We start from the raw sequence: 20946 nt of genomic DNA, 5'->3' as shown, positions 1-20946 counted from the left end.
AAACAATCAAATAAAAAAAACAAACAGAACTAAACGAAATGAAATGAAAACAGAACAGAACAAAACAAAAATACGTTTTTGGCTGTCGACACTCAACCCCTCCTACAACCACCTGTGAGACCATGATCCAGCGATCCAACTTTTTAATAAATTCCCAATGGATGGATAAAATCAACGTCGTCTACCCTGCATTTTATCACTTTGAATACCCTGTTTCCCTCATACATGTCACATTACAGATTCATACTACATCATACTATTTAATTTGCATGTCTAATGATACAGCATGTGAAAAAAAACATTATTTTAGCAATAAGATCACATTTACAGCGAAAATATTAAAACCAAGCTCCCAGCTCTTAATGCAAAGCATATTCAGGTGGTGTTTTTACAAACTAATGAAATGTGTCTACTTGGCTCCCAAACTGGGAAAAATACTCCACTTCTAGACCGAAACAGAGAGAAATCACTCATTCAGAGGAGTGGACACTTCCCCTCACAGATGTTCAGCTCCCAGAGGAGACACAACAGCTCCATCATCATTAATCAGTTCCACACAACATCTGCAGCTTTTATGCAATGACCAGAGATACCGTAGCAGACTGAAACATGTTAAACAACATTGGCAATGCAGCAGGATTTGTAGTCAAGTCTCTGCCACATGTGTTGTGTATAGAAGCAGATTTGGGATGTGAACTGAGAAGGATAAGCTCATAATCCATGCTTCGATATACGTAACAACAGATGATCTCAGATATGCCAGATAAACGGATGCAGAACAACCGGTTGCACCTTGCTAAAAGGTTTTGACAATAAGCACAAAGTAGCAAACTTGTGCAGATTAACAGAGCAAATGGGCTTGCCTGAACCCCATCAAATCAATAATGGCTTTTCCCCCTTCATTTATTGAATGGAAAGTGGATAAATGAAAAGATTTGACCATAGCAACAATTCCAAGCGAGAGAGAAAGCCCCGCCAGCACCAAATTTCTTGTCTAATCCTGTCATGTCCTGTTCAATTAGCTTTTTGCATTGCTTTGTCAATGACGATCAACTTTTCAAAGCAACTTGCACAACTTAGACTTTGTGTTGAGAATATATTTAGCTCTACCACTGAAAATAGTTTTAAACAGAACCAACTGTTGTTGAACAAAGGAAAGTGCCAAATACAGAAAAAAATATACTAAATATCAACACTCTATATGCCACTTGTACAAATGAACAAAACAAAACAAAATAACATTTAAACTAGTGCTGTAAAATCATTTAATAGATGTATAAATATACCCATATATATATATATATATATATATATATACTGTATATATATATGGGTATGTTTATACATTAGTCAACTTTTATGTTAGAAGCGACTAATTGATTTGACAGCACTAACTATTTGCACTTTTTATTTTATACCATTTTGTTACCATGATCTATTTTCTTAACATTAATTGCAAAACACTCCTATATAAGATATTGGATTGTCTTAATATTTAAATGCTTAATGCATATTCAGTTATTTTACACTAAAATATTGACAGATAACTGTACTGTTTCTTACTGTCGTGAAATTACGTAATGATTATTAGTGGATTTTTAGTACCTTTGGGCTTAAAAAATGAACAAAAAGTGCCTGTTGGACCTTGAGACTGCAAAAAAACATGTAAGAATGTGTGAGAGAAAAAAAGCACCCTGGCTGTGTTAACTGAACGTAATGAATCACTTTGACTGGTCACTCTCTACTAAAGTTCCTCATTATCTTATTGAGAGCTCAATAAGCTTGGTATCTGGATTTCGCTTACAGGAGATGACTTTAATGATGATGACGCAGGCCTGCGCTTTGACATGAGTAAATGAATAATCCTGAAGCAACGCCAAAGCGCCATTAAAAAAAGACGAACACCTCAAATCATCACCTTCTGCCCTGCAGTAACCCCTCATAAACTACAAGACATACTCCAGCTCAGCACATGGGTTTCATATAACTCATCTTGTAAGGAGAAGCAAGCAAGCACAGTCAACTGGACTTTCTAACTGACTGAACTCAAAGCAGCACTGTGTCATGTAGGCAGAATCGTTCTGCTCACAAAAGGGTGTTTTGTGTCTGGCTGCCGCAGCTGACAGCCTGTTTTGCTAATGTGTGACTACGCTTTCATGGAGAGATATCACTAGCTGACAATGACACTCTTCTGAGACCCCAGCAGAGAAGAGCAGCTCCATGGTGACGCCAGCACAGGCATGACAGAGGACAACTCAAGCCTGACCTGAACTGAAAACACTGGGGAAAAATCATGCCCATACACAGCCTCTATAAGTGTACATACACTCTAAAATTGGATTCAATTTTTTAATTACATTTTTAACCTAACGTTTGGGTTTATATAAGAAGAGTTCAGATGCAAAACCCTCTAAGTGCCATTTGAAACTTTCTTCTAGAATGATCATTTTTTCAAGCTTGTATATTTAAATTCAGTAATTTCACGTAAATGACAATCAATAGGTAATCTTCATTGTCATTTAAGTGAAATAACTGAACTTTAACTATATATATATATATAAATTAATCTTATCAAGGAATATGACAGCTTTTCTTTGATTCACCTCTAAATTCTCTAAATTAAATGTATTTATTAAAAAAAAATATTAAGACAGCAATAATGCAATAGCTTTAAATATGAGGATTTCGCAAAACTGTATGAAAAAAAATCTGTGATTATGATAACAAAAACTTTAGGTTATAGGTCTTAGGTCATAAAGTAAAATAAAATATAAAATGTTGTGCAAAATAAATGTTTCATTTCATTAATTTTTTTAGTTAAAAAGAATTTCAGTTTAAATTAATTTTACATTTTTTTTTATGTATACACAAAGGTAAGTTCATTTGTACAAAAACAAAAATGTACCGGTATATTACATTTTCAGTAAAAAAAAAAAAAAGTGCCCCTGCTGGTAGATACTGTAACTACACCATCAAAAAAACATTGCCCATTGATGGCAATTCAAAAGTAGCCATGTACCCTCATAAACAAATATTGGAATGCATTGTAAAAACAACTTTAACGTGAGAAATTGGACTTTTTGTAGCATAATAGGTAAAGAGATGCCTTGATCGTTTCCATCAAATCAGACTCACCTCGTTGACGTTAATCTTGGACTTTGCAGAGGACTCCAGGAAAGCACAGCTGTTCCACTGGCGGGCGAGATTCTGGCCCTGTTCTTTCCCGACCACCCTCTCGTCTTCCAGATCACACTTATTACCCACCAGGATCATCGGCACCTGAAAGGAAACGCTTCGACTGAGTTTACAGAAATAAGATAATACTGTAATTCAATGGTTAAGGGATTAGAACAAAGCTAGTCATTGTGGATTTGAGAAGCAGTGCCAATTAATTAGCATTTTCAGCACACCACTGAGAAGTAATAAAGTAGCTGATTAGATTAGCAAAAAAAAAAAAAAAAAAAAAACAATAGTTAAAATATAAGTGCATACGGTCATGATTTCCTGATGTACAAATGCTTATTAGTTTTTCATCCAGGGAGCTATTTAGAGACATTAGCAGAAACAGGCATTGCTACATTAGCAGAAATCATTCTTGAGGGGAAAGAGTTTGCTACAGCTGTTGAAGAAAGCCACAAAAAAAGGTCAAAAGAAGAGATAGAAGAAACCCCTCGAAGCTCTTGATGCAATCATATTTGCATTTAACACTAAAAATCCCACACAACTCTCAGCTTTTCAAACGAAACACAGTCCAGATATCCAAGCAGAAGTGAAACCATGAGACACAGCATTTGCATTCATTTTCGGCCGATACTTTCAAAGGAACACGGAAACTGACACGTAGCGTAAACGCGAACAACCAAAGCAGCTAGCCGTGTAAATAACTGAAACGTCCTGTGTTAAATCAGCTGAGGTGAGGAAGTGGACAGAAATAGTGCAGGTCAACTGTGGTCATCACACTATCATCTTTCTCAGAAACCATTTAGAATGAGTTCCTACACACACACACCTTGCACTGGGATTCATTTCCTCCCACGCTCAACAAAGTTGGCTGCAATTCAACCCAAGCCTAGTCGGATTTTTGTGACAAAAGAAACTATATCTTAAGGGAATTTCACACACACAGTTATTTGGAGTCTAAAAACAACCGGAAATCAGTCGTTTTCAATAAAAGTTGTTGATTTTAAGTCAGTTTGATACATGCATTGAAGATTGAATTTGTTCATGATGTGATTTAAAAAATGGATCCGGATTTTGGGGGAGTCGTACACGTGTCATTATAGAAACTGAATTGACCTTGCATTGTCAGAAAAAGGTCAAACTATGCAATATTTTAACCCTCTAGTATTCCTCACTTAGGAGTCACACTTGTAATCCTCTACTTGCAGTTGGAAGAGACAAGCGCATAATTATTTTACGAAATTAATGTACTATATTTAGTTTCAATAATATTTATTCTACATATAACCATTATCAAAGACTACTTCATAGTAGCTGATTTGTAGACCCCCCCCCCCCCCTTTTTTTTGTCTAAAATGACCAAAGACGAGGAATTACAAAACTGCTAGACAAACAGGCCCGTTTACATGAAGTGAAAACGCAGATATTTCCCTGCGGTTTGGCCTCTCGTTTACACGAAAACCCCGTTTTTATTACAGAAAACGATTATTTCTAAAAACTCCCGCCAAAGTGGAGACTTCTGAAAACGCCGGTTATGTGCTGTCGTGTGAACTGGGAGAATTGGCGTTTTAGGTTCTCTCTTGTCGATTCTGAGGATTCTGATTGGCTTGCATGACTTTATCCTTCTCCCTACACTGCCGTCCATAGGTTTGGCATAGATATGATGGCGCTCAACGGCGTATTTATGCGGGTGTGTCAACGATGTTATTTTTGAAAACGGAGAGGGGGAAAATATTCGTTTCGCTAAATACCCGGCTTTGTGTAAACGTGGCCACAGTCATGAGGATCGGCAGGGTTTTTCTGCAATATTTAAAAAAGTGGTCACACATAACATTACAAACAAGAAAGCAAACTAGCAACCAGAATATTTGTCTGTATATGAAAACACAATAAAGCAAAAAACTATGAAAATAATTCAGCTACTAAACGGCAACTATCAAACAGAGAGAGGTGGACAAGAAGAGAAAAACCCAGCCCTTATACAAAGTCAACAAAGGCTCTTCACAGCTGAAAGGTCACCCTTATTGACAAAGGGCTGAGGGTGGGTGTGAAAAAGGAGATACTGGTGCTGACGACAGGCTAAGCTGAAAGCTAAAGGTATAGGGCAGCAGACACTGAGGGGTGCGTGAACATGATGGAGTTCTTGAAGATTAAGGGACGACTCACATCATCGGTGTCTTTGACCCGCAGAATCTGTTCTCTCAAGTCCTGCAGGTCGTTGAAGGTGGACTGTGCTGTTATGGAGTATACTAGTGCAAAGCCCTGGCCGTTCTTCATGTACAGGTCCCTCATGGCTGTGAATTGTTCCTGAGTGGGAGAGAAAGAGGACAAAGATGAGTTCAGATAGTGTATGGAGGAGTTGTTGAGGTACTGACAAAAACATCTAAAACACTCCAAAAGATAAATAGTCAGTGCAGAGGTTTTAATAACCGATAAGATACCAACATATTGTGCAAAAATGTGTTTTATATTAGTTATTATATCAGGGGCAATGTACAATATTTTTTTGATGAGACTTTTATTGAACACTTGATTTTAATGAACCATCTTATTAGTACTGATTGTTACTGACTCCCTTTGCACTCACTTCCAATGTTCACTTCCCTTCATTTCCCTTTCAAATTTGATTACTTTTGATTCGGTAACAAAAGAAACAACACAAGAGTGGGTCTCTCCTTCATTTTGAACCACCACATGCAGAACCGACGTTCATAAACTTGAGAACATTTTTCACATTGCGGTTTTGAATGAATCTTAGCTCAGATAGACAGTCCTGTCCTGTTAAGTTAATGAGGCCAGAGGCACATCAGTAGCTCCGCAGCTTTATTTCCTATGGGTCAGTGCGCTGAATGTGGCCAGAGCTGCTGAAACCCGTGGAGAATGAAAATGGTTGTCAAAGGTAACGTGTAATATGTGAAGGAAAGCTAGGGAGGAGAAATAATGATCTTTCTCTCTAGAGGACACAACAGTGTCTCATTAAACGTGCAAGTGAGTGGGCATGAGCTTTGGATATGTTGAGAGAAAATCCACACAAACAAACTCAAAGTTCACTGTACTGTCTATCTTACATCCATGAAATACAGATAAAGAATGTTTTTATCCTTTTTGGAGATCGATAGATGTTGGTCACCATTTACTTTCATTACATTCTCTGAACATTCTTCAAAACATCTTCTTTTGTGCTCCACAGATGAAATAAAGTCATTTAGGTTCGGAACAACACAAGGGTGAGTAAATGATGCCTGAGTGTTCATTTTAAGATGAACTATCTCTATAGTTGTGGTACTTGTGTATATCATTTGCAGATTGACTTAAACTAGCCATAAGTTAGTTCGGCATTACACAAGAAATTAAGTGCATTTTTCTCTTGCTCTCATCTTGAACTCTTGACTTTCTCACCTACTTTCAAGATTTAATTAAGATTATGTTATTGAGTGCAACTAGCACTCGATTTAATAATAATCATTTTAGAGAAAGTGCCAATCCTACTGTACAAAAACTGCAGCCAATTTGTAGTTGACATCTCTGACAGTAATATTCTCAGCTTCTTTGGCTCGGTTTCATTTGACCATGGCTCCATTCTGGGGCAGAGAGCCCAAGGACAACATTCACCATCTGTCACTACAACTCAAATTGTAAAACAGGGGCTTGTGAAACTGGAAATATGTCCTTATCCTCCACAGGGGCCAAAAATGCTCTGTAACCTCTTGCACCTGTATGAGATGAGGACGGCCATGAAGATGCACATGTATTATTCATCATTTAGCTTACAGTAGGGGGAGACTGGGGCCAAGTAACACACTCAGTAGTGCTAAAGTCATGACACACACACTCAGAAGCTGCTCTCTCTCTCGTCATCTGTTTTACGTTGAGCAATTTTATGATTAAAAATATTTTTTTTGTTTTCTCTGCAATCTTCTCTCAATATTTGCTACCTTTGAATTCAAACTATCTATTTAATCTCCAGGTTGTTGGTTAAAAGTTAACATGGATGACTTAATGCACTGACGCTGGCCGATACCAAACAAGATTTTATCTTGGCTCTGACGTCAAGGGAAATTTAAACACTAGTTGCAATGTAATTGTTTGTAAATGGAAAAATCATTACATCTATGTTCAGATTTATATACACATATATTATTTTATCAAAGCATCTAGCTGAACACTCATTAGAAGACTCATCAGTTTTTGACTCATCGGCTGATCAATATACTTTACTAAAAAAGCATTTAACAACTTGTTTGCTTTAAACCACAGTCTGTAAAAAAATACACACATTATTCCTCAATTAAATAAGTCAATCTCATATAAGGGTTAGCAATATTAATACGATTTTAAGGAATAATGTTTTTTTTTAATGTACACACACACTGTGATATATATATATACTGTATATATATATATATACTGTAAATATATATTACAGTGTGTGTGTATGTATTTAAAATAAAAATTCTTATTTCTGAAGTACATTTAACAGTTAACCAGTACTTTTCGCACATACAAATGCTTATTACACCAAAAGCTTGCAGATTTATGGTAATCTGCAAGTTATCGAAGAAAGTTCTGATCACAAAGTGTCTTACCGTTCCGGCAGTATCCAGAATTTCCAACATACACTGCTGTCCATCCACCTCCACTTGCTGCAAAAACAGAAAAACAACAAAAAATCTGAGACAAGCAACAAACTGAGAGGCTTTGTCAGCTGCATCATTAAAAAACAGCCTCTAATGACACATGACATGAGCCTGTACTGTATTTGAGCGATCATCACGGATGCCCCCTGCAGATTCCAGCACTGCCAGCTTCCTGTGGTCTCCAATTGAGGTGGCAGCACACTTTTTAATGTAATTTAAGTTGAAATGACTTAAACATCTAAGTTGATTGTATGCGAGGAACTACATCAAATTTTTTTAAAAACTGGGTTGATATTTTCTTATTAAACGTAATGAAATTCATATTTATTAGGCATGACTTAATATATAAAATACAGGAATTAAATCTCAACACTGGTAAGCCTCCCCTACAGGAAGTGCCCATGGGACAGCAGCATAAGCAATGGTGAGGAAGGGAGGTGCTGGTCAAGAAGGGACTTCCTTTTACTGTTTGAGTGGAGGTTCATTTTTAGACACGGCTTTTGTCTCAGGGCCTTGGACTGAGGCCATTAAAATATAAACAGCATCGAACACACAGTAGTCTGGGCATAGGGTCGATGAGACATCCCACAAACACACACACACAGCATTTCTTTGACGTGTGTTACTAGGGTGGGACAGAATACGTCCTGTAGAAACGTGTCAATTGTTAGAGATTCTGTCATGATAAACCCGCAGTGCAATTTGAAAAAAATCTGACGCAAGCATGGGCGTTTCCAGTTCATTGATTATAGACAGCTTCATTGATTATAATGGGAGCCATTTAATAATAGGTGTAACTGTAGGTTGTTTAACAATTTAGAACATAAATATAGAATTAAACTGATGTGCAACTGTATACTGTTATATTTTAATTCTAATAGCATTTATATATTTATTCTCAGTGTTGAGGGTTATGCATTGAGTTATGTAATCAGATTACTTTTCCAAGTAAAATATTACTTTTAAATTTACAACAAAATATTTGAGTTACTTTTTCAAATTATCAATGCCAGTTACTTTGTTTTCCCATTTCTTGACTGACAGCTGAAATTTTTTTTGTTTTTTTTGTTGCTAAAACAAGCAAGCAAGCCCAGGTGAGAAAAAATAACGATACACATTACTTTCCATAAAAAGTAACTAAGTAACACAATTAGTTACTTTTTTAGGGACTAACACAATATTGTAATGCATTACTTTTAAAAAAGTAACTTTCCCCAACACTGTCGGATATTGTAATTGTATATATTAGTAGTTATTACACATTGGTGGCTCGCATGGCTCATCCAATGAGATTTTGATATAATGTACTACTTTATTATTATATAAGGTACTTAATTCACCCAATTATAAAAGTACTATAGCTAACTTCATGGTTACCCAATATGTAAAAAACAAAAAACTATTTTTAGGTTGAGTTTACAACCAAAAACAATAAAATCATAGACTATATTGAGATAATGGCCAACTGTACAGCATGTTACTGTACATCATGTGTTGGTCAAGGTCTAGGAAAAGATTCAATAGGGTTTTGAGTCTGGAAACCATTATAAAAACATTGTTTTGACAACTGATGCACAATAAAAATGATGAAGAACTTGCCTTTCTGTATGAGTCTTCTATTGTGGGGTCATACTTTTCCACAAAGATCCCTTGGACAAATTGAACAGTCTGGAGAGCGAGAGAAGGGAGGAAGAGAGGGAAAAACAAAGAGAAAAAGACATGCCCATTAAACGTTACGATACTCAAACATGAGCATGTTGACACAGTGCAAAATCACTTTCACTTCCAGTGGATTATGGGAAATTCCATTCGAAAGGCTCTAAGAGGTTTTACGCCTGTTTATGACATAAACAAGCCACAGCGTGTCATTATGGTTTTCTTTGCCCTGAAAAGGTCAATGATGCCAAAGAATGTCCACTTCACATAGAAAGAGACCAGGGGCTGCCTGCAAAAACTGCTAAGACTAGTCTAACAAGTTAGTCCGTTTTTCTTTAAAACTGTTCATAACCTTTTTTCCAAGTCGGTTACATAAAAGCATACATTGGTCTAATTTGATACCGAAAACTCAGACTGCTAGTTGGTCATAATTCTTAAGACACAGTCTATGTTTATGCAAATGGCCCCTGCAGGAGAGAAACATGCACTCGCTGGTCAAGGATCAGAAAGCATTGCGATGTTGCCTGGAGACGTGTTACCTGGCGTTTAACTACCGGTTTAAAAATAGAACGATTTATCCAGAGGCCGGAGGTAAATTGTAGATGATTGAAGAATAATTGTGTTGAAACAAAGGACCGAATTGAGGGTGATCAGCTTTGCCGTGACTTCACAGGAAGTGCAGGGGTGGTAGAGAATATGAAAATCATGCGATGCTGCCCACAGGTGCGGGGGCTTCAGGGCCTCCACGGCTCGGGTGACCTTTGATCATCCTTTTTCTGATGCACACTTCACCCTGGGTTGATTCATTAATGAGGGCTCTGTTTGGACAGGGATCCACACACACACACAAACACACAAGCATTTACAACAGAAAAGCATTAAGATGCAGATCAACTGTGGGAGGAGGATGGGAAGGAGGGAGGGGAAGAGACTGATAGGGAGAAAGAAATACGAGCAAAGGCAGGTGATGTCAATCACGAGGTACGAGTGATCTCATTGTATAAGCAGTCGCACATACAGGATGCTTTGTCCTGGTGAGAAAGAGATCATTTGTTTACCTAATGCCTCGATGTGCAATCAAGATAAACAAACATGAGTGAAGAAATAATGATGCATTTAGATTAGTGCCGGTGCGCTGTCAAATATGGTCAGCTAATGATGTCTTTTGTAAAATCTGTCGAGCATGAATAAAATGGATCTCAAAATGATAGTTCACCCAAAATGAAAATTCTTTTTTTGGGTCTGGATCTATTGATTTATTCCACACAAAATAATAATAAATATATATATAAATATATATAAAACTTAAACGTAAATAAATAAATACAAACAGACTGTACACATCAATAGGGGATTATCACGCTTCCGGGTTTCATGGGCGGGATTTGTCAACTTTGAGGATGTCCACTTCCGACGCAGTTCAACAATGGCTGAGACGAAGGCTATATATGTCACTGCTCTGTTCCACTTTGTAAATCTAACCAACAACGTCAACCCTACTTAAGTTTTCATGGATTCCCGACTGAATTGAGTATAAGGAAGAAGTGGATTAAAACTTTAAATTAAAACAAGGTAGCACGTTTGTTTGCAGCCGGCACTTTAGTGAATCAGACTAATTTACCAGGGATGCCGTATAAATAAACTTAGTGTAGTCCTTCATCAGTTCGCCAGCGAGATCGCTGATTCAACGGAAGTGGCAGTGCACAAAGATCACAGAATCCGGAAGGTACTATGTATCAGCGTGATAATCGCCTATACGGTACATACAATAACTTGAATACACCTCTTATATGATGAGAATGTTTTTTGAATTTTTGAATTAAAATCCCTTTTGAAATATTTTTGGGTGGCATGTTAAACAAGTTAGGGTGACAACTGTCCTTATTATATTAAAGAAAAAAATGCATTAATATATCAAAAATATATTTTGAAAACATTTGGAAAAAAAATCTGTTTTGCTGCTTATCAATATTTGAAAAACATTTGCCTGTCAAATCCAGGTCATGTGGTCCAACCAACATGCAGGCACAAGACAAAAAAAAAAAAGAAAAAGAAAAGAAAAGGGGGGGGGGGGGAAAGAAAGAAATTATATTCAGAAAGTCCTCACACTGTAAAAAGTGATCGGTTGACTTAACTTAAAAAAAATGAGGAAACCTATTTAATTTATTCAAAATTCTCTTTTTAACAAGGCATGGTTAGTTTAGTTTGTAAAATGTCATGTAGTGTGACTAGTTTTTTTATTCGTGTAAATAATTTTTAAACAATGTATCACACTTTAGATTAGGGTCCAATGGGCTCTATGCACGGCGGTATTTCCGGTGAAGGATTAAGGATGCTCGATAACTTCCGCCGATCGTAGAGTCCAATGCAATACCGAGAATTTATAGTGAATTTTATACTCCATGGTTATACTAAAGAAACGTTAGTCACAAAAACAGATAAAACAGACACCCCTCGTTGTGTTTATGCTTCTTTTTTAAATTATATTAAATAAACATAACTATATATAAAATTACATCTAAACGTATGTACGTTTTGTTTCAAAGACGGGAGGACAGTACATTTTGAAGACTCTGCTATAATCCCGTTTTCCTCGGTTCTCCTCCGCTTAAATCTCCACAACCGGAAACGGACGAGCATCCTTGCGTCAAATGCGGAACTTATGCGTGCATATAGCCTATACCCTAAACTAAAGTGTTCGCATGTCTCCGCATTGAATGGCATTGATATGCCCATGTCGCATACACACAAAAACCCTTTTCCTTTTACTCAAGAGTGTGGCTATACAGATCAAACCAAAAAGAATGTTTATTGCAAACTGAGTATTCAGTCAGAGCATTCCAGTAGTCGTTGTGTAACAGTATGCAGTGAGCCATCTCTTGCTGTTGCTGGTGGAGCTCAATCCCCGTGTTCCTCACCCTTCATCGGCCCCATGCACCTGAAGGCTGTTGCTGGGCCGCAGAGCACCTGCAGGGGGACATTGTGCATGTGTGCCTTTTCAGAAGGGGGGTTAGGAGGAGGTTTGTGAGGTGATGTGTGCCGCTGATGCAGCAGGGTTTAACTGATGTGCTCCAGACAGACCAGACCATGTGTAAGAGAGTCAGCTGGGCACATATGCTCTCAAGTCCTTTATCTTGCAGCTTTGTTTCTCATTCTCTCTGGCTGGTTTACACTAGTGCCTCTCTAATGCGCGCACACACTTTCTGGCTCCGTTTCTTACAGTAGCTCTGAACTACAGCCTGCTGCATGGACACACACACACACTCACAGTGGGCTAAAATAAAATTCCATATATGGTGAGAGAGATGTGGAAACGAGGCATGTAAATTCAATGGAGGCCACTGATTACAATGTTCCAACAAAAAGCAGTGAGGATGTGTGAACGAGGGGAGTGTGTGTGTGTGTGTGTGTGTGTGTGTGTGCATTGCTCTGCTCGCAGCGATTAGATCAAATGCACACAGGCACGCTCAGCATGCTGATATCTCAGCAGCCACTTCAAGTGAAAAAGCAAATATTGTGGAGATGAGGGGTATCCAAGGATTAGTAAAGGTCATGCTTATATTAAAAACGCTCTTATTATATTGTTACAATTAAGAAGGGGTTTGTTGTTGCATTACATTATTCATTTGGGTATTGAAAAAGCACAGGGCAATTTAACACCTCACAAAGAACGTAACTTTAATTTGCTGATCAAGACCCTTAAAAGAACCAAAAATAAACTTTTTGATCTAATGTTAAATGTATAAACGTAGAATCAAGACATTTTGATTTAATTTGTTTACCACTTTTTACAATAAATCATTCCAATCCAATGCATTGCATTAAAATTAGTTAATAGATATACACTACAATCTAAAAGTTTGGAGCAAGTGCGTTTTCCCCCGCATGTTTTTGCTCATATATTTGATCAAAAATAAAAGTATAACATGAGGCATTTTTAAAATTTTTAAATAACTGTTTTCTATTTTAATATATTTTAAAGTGTAATTTACTCCTGTGATGGCATCCACAATCCATGTCACATGATCCTTCATTAATCATTCCAATATGCTGATTTGCTGTATTATTATGTATCATTGTAAATGTTTTTGAGGGAACTGTTAATAGGAAGCTCAAAATAATAGAAGGGACAAATTCAAACAATCGAATGCATCCTTGCTGAATAAAAGTTTGAATATGCAGAAAGAGATGCGAAAGCTATTGCGGAAGGTGAAAGGTACTTTTTGTTTTCAGGCTATCGATGAGCAACAGCACATTAGCATGTGCGGTCGCACACAGAAGTCGGCACAATGCCCATCTGAGTGGACCGGCTCCTGCCTGCGGGCAGATGGACTCTCTGTGTTAGCTATGGCCATCCATCATTAGAACACAAGCTGACCCTGTTGCTCCTGTCCGAGTATCTGCACTCCCCTGGACTACCTCAACTCATCTGACGGACTGACCAACAGGGCGTTGCCTGGTCATACGACAGTTCCTCAAAACACACAGTTCCAGTCAATGTTTGAGAACGGCTCAACTCCTTTTTGTTTTAGTTGCTGTAGTCAAGGGTGCAGTACTAGCATGAACACACAAACATATGAGTAACCTCTAAACAGACCACAGAAATCGCTCGTGGTGACCAAAGATAAATCCATGCCATTAGGCCATACATGTTGACACTATTTCCTACCATAGCTACTAACTCATGACCACAGTGTGGTTTACTCTTTACTGTTCTTTAACTGTGTAAGCTAACTTTAGCTAACTAAATATAGGTTGCTGTTTCATTACTGAATTGTCAAAGAGTAAACACCCTATTTCAATGTCAAGGATAAATTATTTTTTATTGAGTAATAACATATAACTTTTCAAGGCAGACCAAACATGAGGGTTTAATATAATATTTTACATTACTACCGTATATATATATATATATATATATATATTTAATAACTGCTATCTATATTACTATATCTTAAAATGTCATTTTATTTTTGTGATTGCAAAAGCTGCATTTTTAGAACCATTACTCTAACCATTCAGAACATATACAGTGCTTGACATTAACACCTGCCAACCCGGATTTCAGCAGGGGTGTGTAACACAGTCAAAAACACACAAAATAATGTCACAATGTCAAAATGCCGGTCTTGGCGAGTATTCAAGTAAACAGTCTTAAAGTGACAGCAGCCTAATATACCTGCTGGAAAATTATGAGATAAAATGTTTAGCATCTATATGGCAGTTTTTTCCACATCGTATCGATGTCCAAATTGTGGCCGGTGAAAATGCAGAGTGGCTAGTAACTTTAAAAAACCATTAGCCACAGTGGCTGGTGAGCAAATGTCAAGCCCTGGTATTGTATTTTAAAGGGGTGATGAACTGAGAAATCAAATTTTCCTTGAGCTTTTGACATCTAAGAGGTCATCATATTATAAGAATATCCTGTAAGTTTCAGAACTGAAAACATCCTTGTTAGTCCAATAAAAGCTTTTATTGACACCAGCCTCTGCAAACAACTCGTTTTTAAAAGTGGGGAACTATGACGTATAGAGGATAAAAAGAGGATAAAACCCCACCCCCGCAGAAGAAGATCAACACAGCCGGTTTAGCCCCGCCCACCGATTCTCGCATTACACGCATAGCTAATGGTGCGTTCTATTATTCATCCGTCTCGGAGATCGGAATCGGACGACAGACGTTGCCTAGCAACACGCCCCCTTTCCTCGGATTTCTCCTCTCGGACGTCGGACAACCGTGAGGACACCAAGCAAGAATTCCGTTTCGGAATTCAAGATGGCTGCGCCCTGTGACTTGTAAGAATGAGTTGTTTTCATTGTTTTTGAACCGCTTTGGTATTTTAAATGACGATTATAATCACTCGTATTACTGCGTCCCCTGTAGGTATGGGAATCGGTTGTTGCGAGTGCAATTACTAGCGTTGCTAACAGAAGATTAACATGAAAAACATTAAATAAAGTAAATGGTAAATGGTAAATTTTACCATTTTTAAATAAAGTGAACATTTTCAAGTTCAAATGGCTGCGTTTTGATAAGGTGTAGTCATAATACATTTTTTTAATGTAAGTGCCTGGTACTCGGCCAGTGCTACCATTATAACAGCTTTCCGGGTGGCGTCCATTTTTTTCTCCGACTCGGAAACGCAAAACAAAATAGAACGCTTGAAGTGTGGACGTGACGTCATATCCGAGGTCCGAGACGGTTCGTCGGGTATATAGAACGCACCATGTGTAACATAAATGCCTACCTCGTGATGACAAACGGATCGAGCTACCGAGCAATACAGAATATTGTGCAGTGCCTGGTTGTGGAAGACAGTCGCTGCATAAGCTTCCTCTGGATTCCAATAGGACTGCATGGATAAACTTTATTTTTAATGACGTTCCAGCTGATGAGGGTAAAACATTGTCCATCTATTCTGGGGGCACTACAGTGGGCGACCACTGTAGTCTACACAGCTCCATTACAGGACACCAAGCTGACCCCACATAGTAATGATCTGATTTTACAGACTTGTCTCTTTCCCGTTGTCTGCGTTGAGCGGGACAGGAGCTTAATGTGAATGCATTTACAACACGATTAACTCTGCGTGGCCCATTTCATCCAGACCCATCCATAGTGCTCCAATTAGGGTTAATGGACAATAAAAGTCTATGTGCTTTACGCTGAAAGAGGTCTGCGCCGAGAGGGAAGTGGATGGAGGTGGACGGTTCTCACACCCTGTGGCACACATACAAGCAATGGGCTCTTTGTTGGACCCCGAGGTGAGTGGGTCGGGCCATTGTGGCTGCTCTCCAATGGGCGAGCCATTTGAGTTCACTGGGATGGAACAAACTAGGTCAAAGTGGTGTCAGCGGGACGTTCGGTATTAGTACTAGCATGCTAACGAGCTAAGGAAGGAAATGGTGACCTTAATGATAAGAGATAATTTATGAGGAAACATGCTCTGTTTTTAAACGGCAGGGTAAATGTGGAAATTCAAGCCTAATATTCTTGGCCAGCAGCAGAAATTTTCCATAGGGTTTTGTCGTTCTGACCCACTGAATTTCTGAAGAAGAGCTGCCGAACTATTTGTGGTTTCACCATGCTATTCTGACATATATTATGCTGACTGAATAGAAAATGCCAATGTACTGAGGCGCAGTCATTTCGCTGTTTCCGTGACTCAGCTATGTTTGAGAAAGGGCATCGCAACCAACCAGAGGCCAGTTTAGTTCTCACAACCTTTAACAACCTGATTGGAGACAGATGTTCTCCAGGGATGCTGGACAGAAAAGAAGAGCAGCTCTTTCAGATGAGGAAACTAATTCTTATAGTTAGAAGATATATGTTTTTTTCCCCCAATATAGGATGTAATTTGTTATATATGATGAGGGAGGCTTGTGAAATGGAGAAGCCATAAAAGGCAAGAAAAATTAATAAGGATTAAAGGGATGTCGAAAGTCGTTCCAAACTTATTTTAGCCTATGTGATTTGGTTTCTGTAGAATATAAAGAAAGATATTTTGAAGAACAATTTTTGCCCATACCGTAAACCATTGAGAGGGATAAAGAAAGGAAGCAGGGAAGATTGGGGCTCCACTTACCAGCGCAGACTTGCCGACACCTCCTGATCCAAGGACTACTAACTTGTATTCACGCATTGTGCAGTGTGTCCGTTAACTACCTGAGGAAGAAACAAGACAAAAAAGATGGTAACTATCCCTTTCATCAGTCAGAATTTCCTACAAGTACCTAAGTTACTCAGAGCTTATTTAGTTCACTTTCTTCGAAAATTTTTAACACAAAAAGTTCATGAAAAGTACTTCAATGGATAACCTGAAGCTCAAAGCCGTAGTCAATCAAGCAACAAAGTAGTTTTAAACCTGTGGTCAGTCCTCAAGAGCTATCAGAAGTACTACAGCGTGAAATTGCTATAAAGTCGAGTATCTAATCTGAACTGCACCCTCAAGGCGCCTGCCCACTCATTAATTAGGACTATAATGTAAAGTTTCCTTTGACATCACAATTATTATGCGTCAACTCCAGCTTTCGCATTTATAACATCTCAAAGAGATTATCAATCATCTGACACGTAAGGGTGCACTGCCCATGAAGGTGTTTGGTTTGAGGTCGCAAAGTTGTGCATTCATGCCATTTCCTTCTTAGCAGGAAGACAGGGGAACAAGAGCAGTGTGGTCGGGTTGACATAGATCTCAGATAAATTACACACATCGTTCACACACACAGACAGATGTGAACTGCCCCACACCCTGTCTCTTGGGTCTTTCTGTCTCTCTCACTCCTCAGCTATCTCATGCAACACTTAGAGTAATAAAATTACTTACAGACATAGTATGCATTCATATACGAATGTGCAATAGCTTGGGTCACGTATGCAAAAGCATTTATGAATGCGTGGTCAATGCACAGCAGCGAAAACTTAACGTGAACTTGTATCGTTGTGGTGGTAACAAACCAAAGTAAGCCAACAATTCATTGGTTTATTCTCCCAAAAGTGTAAAAACTAAGACACTATCATAACATTGATTCTGATTCAAAACATTGATACATTGCGTCGAGGGTACGCCGTAGTGTACGGCGTTGGCTACTCATGTAGGCGACGCCGTTGGGAGTATTTATACTTCTGCGTTCAGGTCTTGGTTGCTCTGCAGTACTGCTCCGAAACACTAGTTGGCGGCGGAGACTTTTAATGTTCCACTGTGTTTAGATTCCTCGCGGCTATACTACAAGCAATGGCAACTGAAAGAGAGCGGATCGTGTTGGAGTTGGAGCTTATTGAGGTGGAAAAACAGTGAAATTATTAAAACTGTAAGGCAGAAATGAGAAAAGACGTCAGAGGAGATGGTACGTGTGGAAATGCGTAGGAGAAAATGCGATGCTACCAAGCCGACCAATCACCAATCTTGCGGTCCGCGTCGTCGCGACGTGTAGTTACATTTTTGAGGAGGTGCGCGTCAGGCTACGGCGAAGGGTACGCGGTATGGGACGCGTCTGTGCGTATCCTACGTCGCACCTACTGAGGTCATGTGACACATTTCAGTACGTGACCCTGTCAGTAACATTCACATTCAAAATGATTAAGACACAGAGGTGTAAGTGTGAAAAATAAGTGTAAATGCTTGCGATACTGACGCGGTTTCGAGAGGATCGATCCTCATGCATCATCAGTCGCCGGATTACTACTCAACCACTGTGACCCCATTCACCGTTCATAAGCATGAGCCATAAATATATGTGACAAATACAAACAATATCCCTCATTCCACCCAAGCTTGAGAGCACAGAGCAGACTAAGAGTGGAATGAGTTTACAGGGAAAACTAGGAGGCACATACCAGATCCAACACGCTGGGTTTTAGTGGGCATGACTGCTGAATCTGGAGCCAGACTGACTGTGAGACCACACTCAGATAGAAGAGATTACCACTTAAATCTAATGCAACAGACACAAGAGTATCTGAGACAGAGAACTGCCCCATTCCACCGCACTCCCTTCTCAGCAACAGATCAGTGCCAGCAGCTCCGTGCTGAAGAACAAATCCTCCGCTGTCATCTAATGCTCTGCTTTCCATTTACATTGGCAAAGCACAGAGGGAATGGGAGATGGAGCAGGAGGGAGAGAAGAAGTGTGTGGAAATGTGAGGCTGATAAAATAAGACGCTCTATCAATATGGGAATATGGCGTTTAAATGGAAAACATCTTTAAACTGATGTATCGTATTTGTCAGTCTGGAGTGTATTCAGCACAGATATGCAAACGCAAATAAAAAAGGAAATGCAACCTCCAGAGATCTAATTCTTCGTCACATGTGATGATTCATATACACTACTAGTGACTATACAAGTTGTTAGCTAAAATAAGATCAGCAAAGCCCAGAAAAACAGTGGTTGTTTGGGTCAAACTAACTGCGTCTATATAGATCTTGACATTAGATAGATCTACACATTTCGTAAGGGAAAAGTCTGATTAGATCTTCAAATATGCATTCCACATATGCTTTTGGTTGTCAATGAAGCCCTCGGGCACCTGAGATTTACAGGCTTACGTCACAGAAGCAGGGGAGTATGGGTTTGTGGGAAGGAGAGATCGCTGTGAAATCATCTTTATTGCAGCATTCAGGGCCATTCTGGATTGGTAATAGGTGTGAGGGATTGAATGTGTGTCTGCAAAATATTTTATTATAAATCTACAATATATACTATAGACCTAAGATAGCTTTCTTGCAGCTAGTACTCTTCGATATTAAATGAGAAGTTTGAAGGAAAAAGATTCTTTAGTGCATGTCTACATCATTTTTGTTCCCTTATATCATTTGCCAGGTGTTATTTATTTATTTTTCTTTTATTGAAACTGGTATTCTTGACATTAAACAAGAAATTAGCAGGAAAAAGATCCAGTCTGACTCTCCAGTCCAGTAGGTGGCAGTAATCTGCAATTATTTTCTGGTCATTTTAATAGCTGTTACCAAAGTACATTTCTACCAGCTACTGGACTTGTGTAAGACAAGGGGGTAATCCATTGACCGGAAGTTAGTTGAAGCCTCGCGGGAGCTGCCATCTTGTAGCAGTTCACTTGCGTTAGCATTTCCATTGACTCCCATTCATTTTGGCGTCACTTTGACAGCGAATAACTTTACATCTGAGGCATTTGAAGGCTCCATTTGTCCATTATTTATTTCTAAAGAAACACGACAATGTATAAAATGCTCCATTACATTGTAGCTTATGTTATGGCCCCGTAGAAGCAGTTTTTTGTAAAAGTAGGCTAACGATTGCGTCATAACCACGCGACTCTCTGTCGCACAGTAGAGAGATTACCGTATGGACAGGAGGAGAAGCTCACAGGCAATCGGGGAAACGTGGAGGCAAAATGACAAAATAATTCATCAGAATACCTAGCAAAAGTAGCAGAATACCCAGCTCCTACTCACACTCTCCGCCTCTGCAAGTTTCGGAAGGGAATGATTCAGATTTCTCATGCCACAGCCATTAGAAGACAGACGGGTTGCTCACGTCACATCTACGTCGTCAAGCTCTGAGTCAGTTTGAGTCTGTGCATCAGGAACGGAAGTCCTAAAAAAAAAATAGCTAAAGAAGGGCTTCACTTGTCTCAATGGATTTCCAATGAGATGGCTCTGTCCACTTCTTATTCTGTCTATGGTGTAAGAGCATCAAATGGCAAACACGAGCTAGTGGCCACCATGATTTACTGTGTAAAAAAATGCTTTAAAACAACAATAAAAACAATTATCAATGCTTGTGTGTAAGTTTAATTAATTAAAGTTCACAATTTTGATTTTTTAAAGATTAGTTTTATCGCTTGTTTGTGCTCTTTTTTGCCTATGTTTTGATCTGGAGATTCTGCATTCTTTCAGAATAGCAGCCCCTACCATATAACAGTGAAAATGCGGAAAGCCGGACAATTCTTTCAATGCGGGGAAGCATCGAGTCATAACAGAGGAAAAATTCTGT

General features: G+C 38.7%; 1 protein-coding gene across 1 annotated transcript in view; it reads right to left on the bottom strand.

Annotated features, from left to right (window-relative positions):
* rap1b (RAP1B, member of RAS oncogene family) overlaps window positions 1–20946 on the bottom strand; it is a 53640-nt gene that overhangs the window by 1170 nt on the left and 31524 nt on the right. The window contains exons 2-6 of the mRNA XM_039668316.2: window positions 17059–17138; window positions 9417–9485; window positions 7767–7823; window positions 5347–5487; window positions 3136–3279 (exon numbers count right to left, since the gene is read on the bottom strand). Of these exons, the coding sequence (XP_039524250.1) occupies window positions 3136–3279; window positions 5347–5487; window positions 7767–7823; window positions 9417–9485; window positions 17059–17115 (468 nt within the window). The 5' untranslated portion in view covers window positions 17116–17138. The remainder of the gene's footprint in view (window positions 1–3135; window positions 3280–5346; window positions 5488–7766; window positions 7824–9416; window positions 9486–17058; window positions 17139–20946) is intronic.

The sequence above is a fragment of the Pimephales promelas genome, chromosome 24, assembly GCF_988280905.1.
Source record: "Pimephales promelas chromosome 24, fPimPro1.hap1.1, whole genome shotgun sequence".
NCBI lineage: Eukaryota > Metazoa > Chordata > Actinopteri > Cypriniformes > Leuciscidae > Pimephales > Pimephales promelas.
This window is presented reverse-complemented; position numbering and strand designations above follow the sequence as displayed.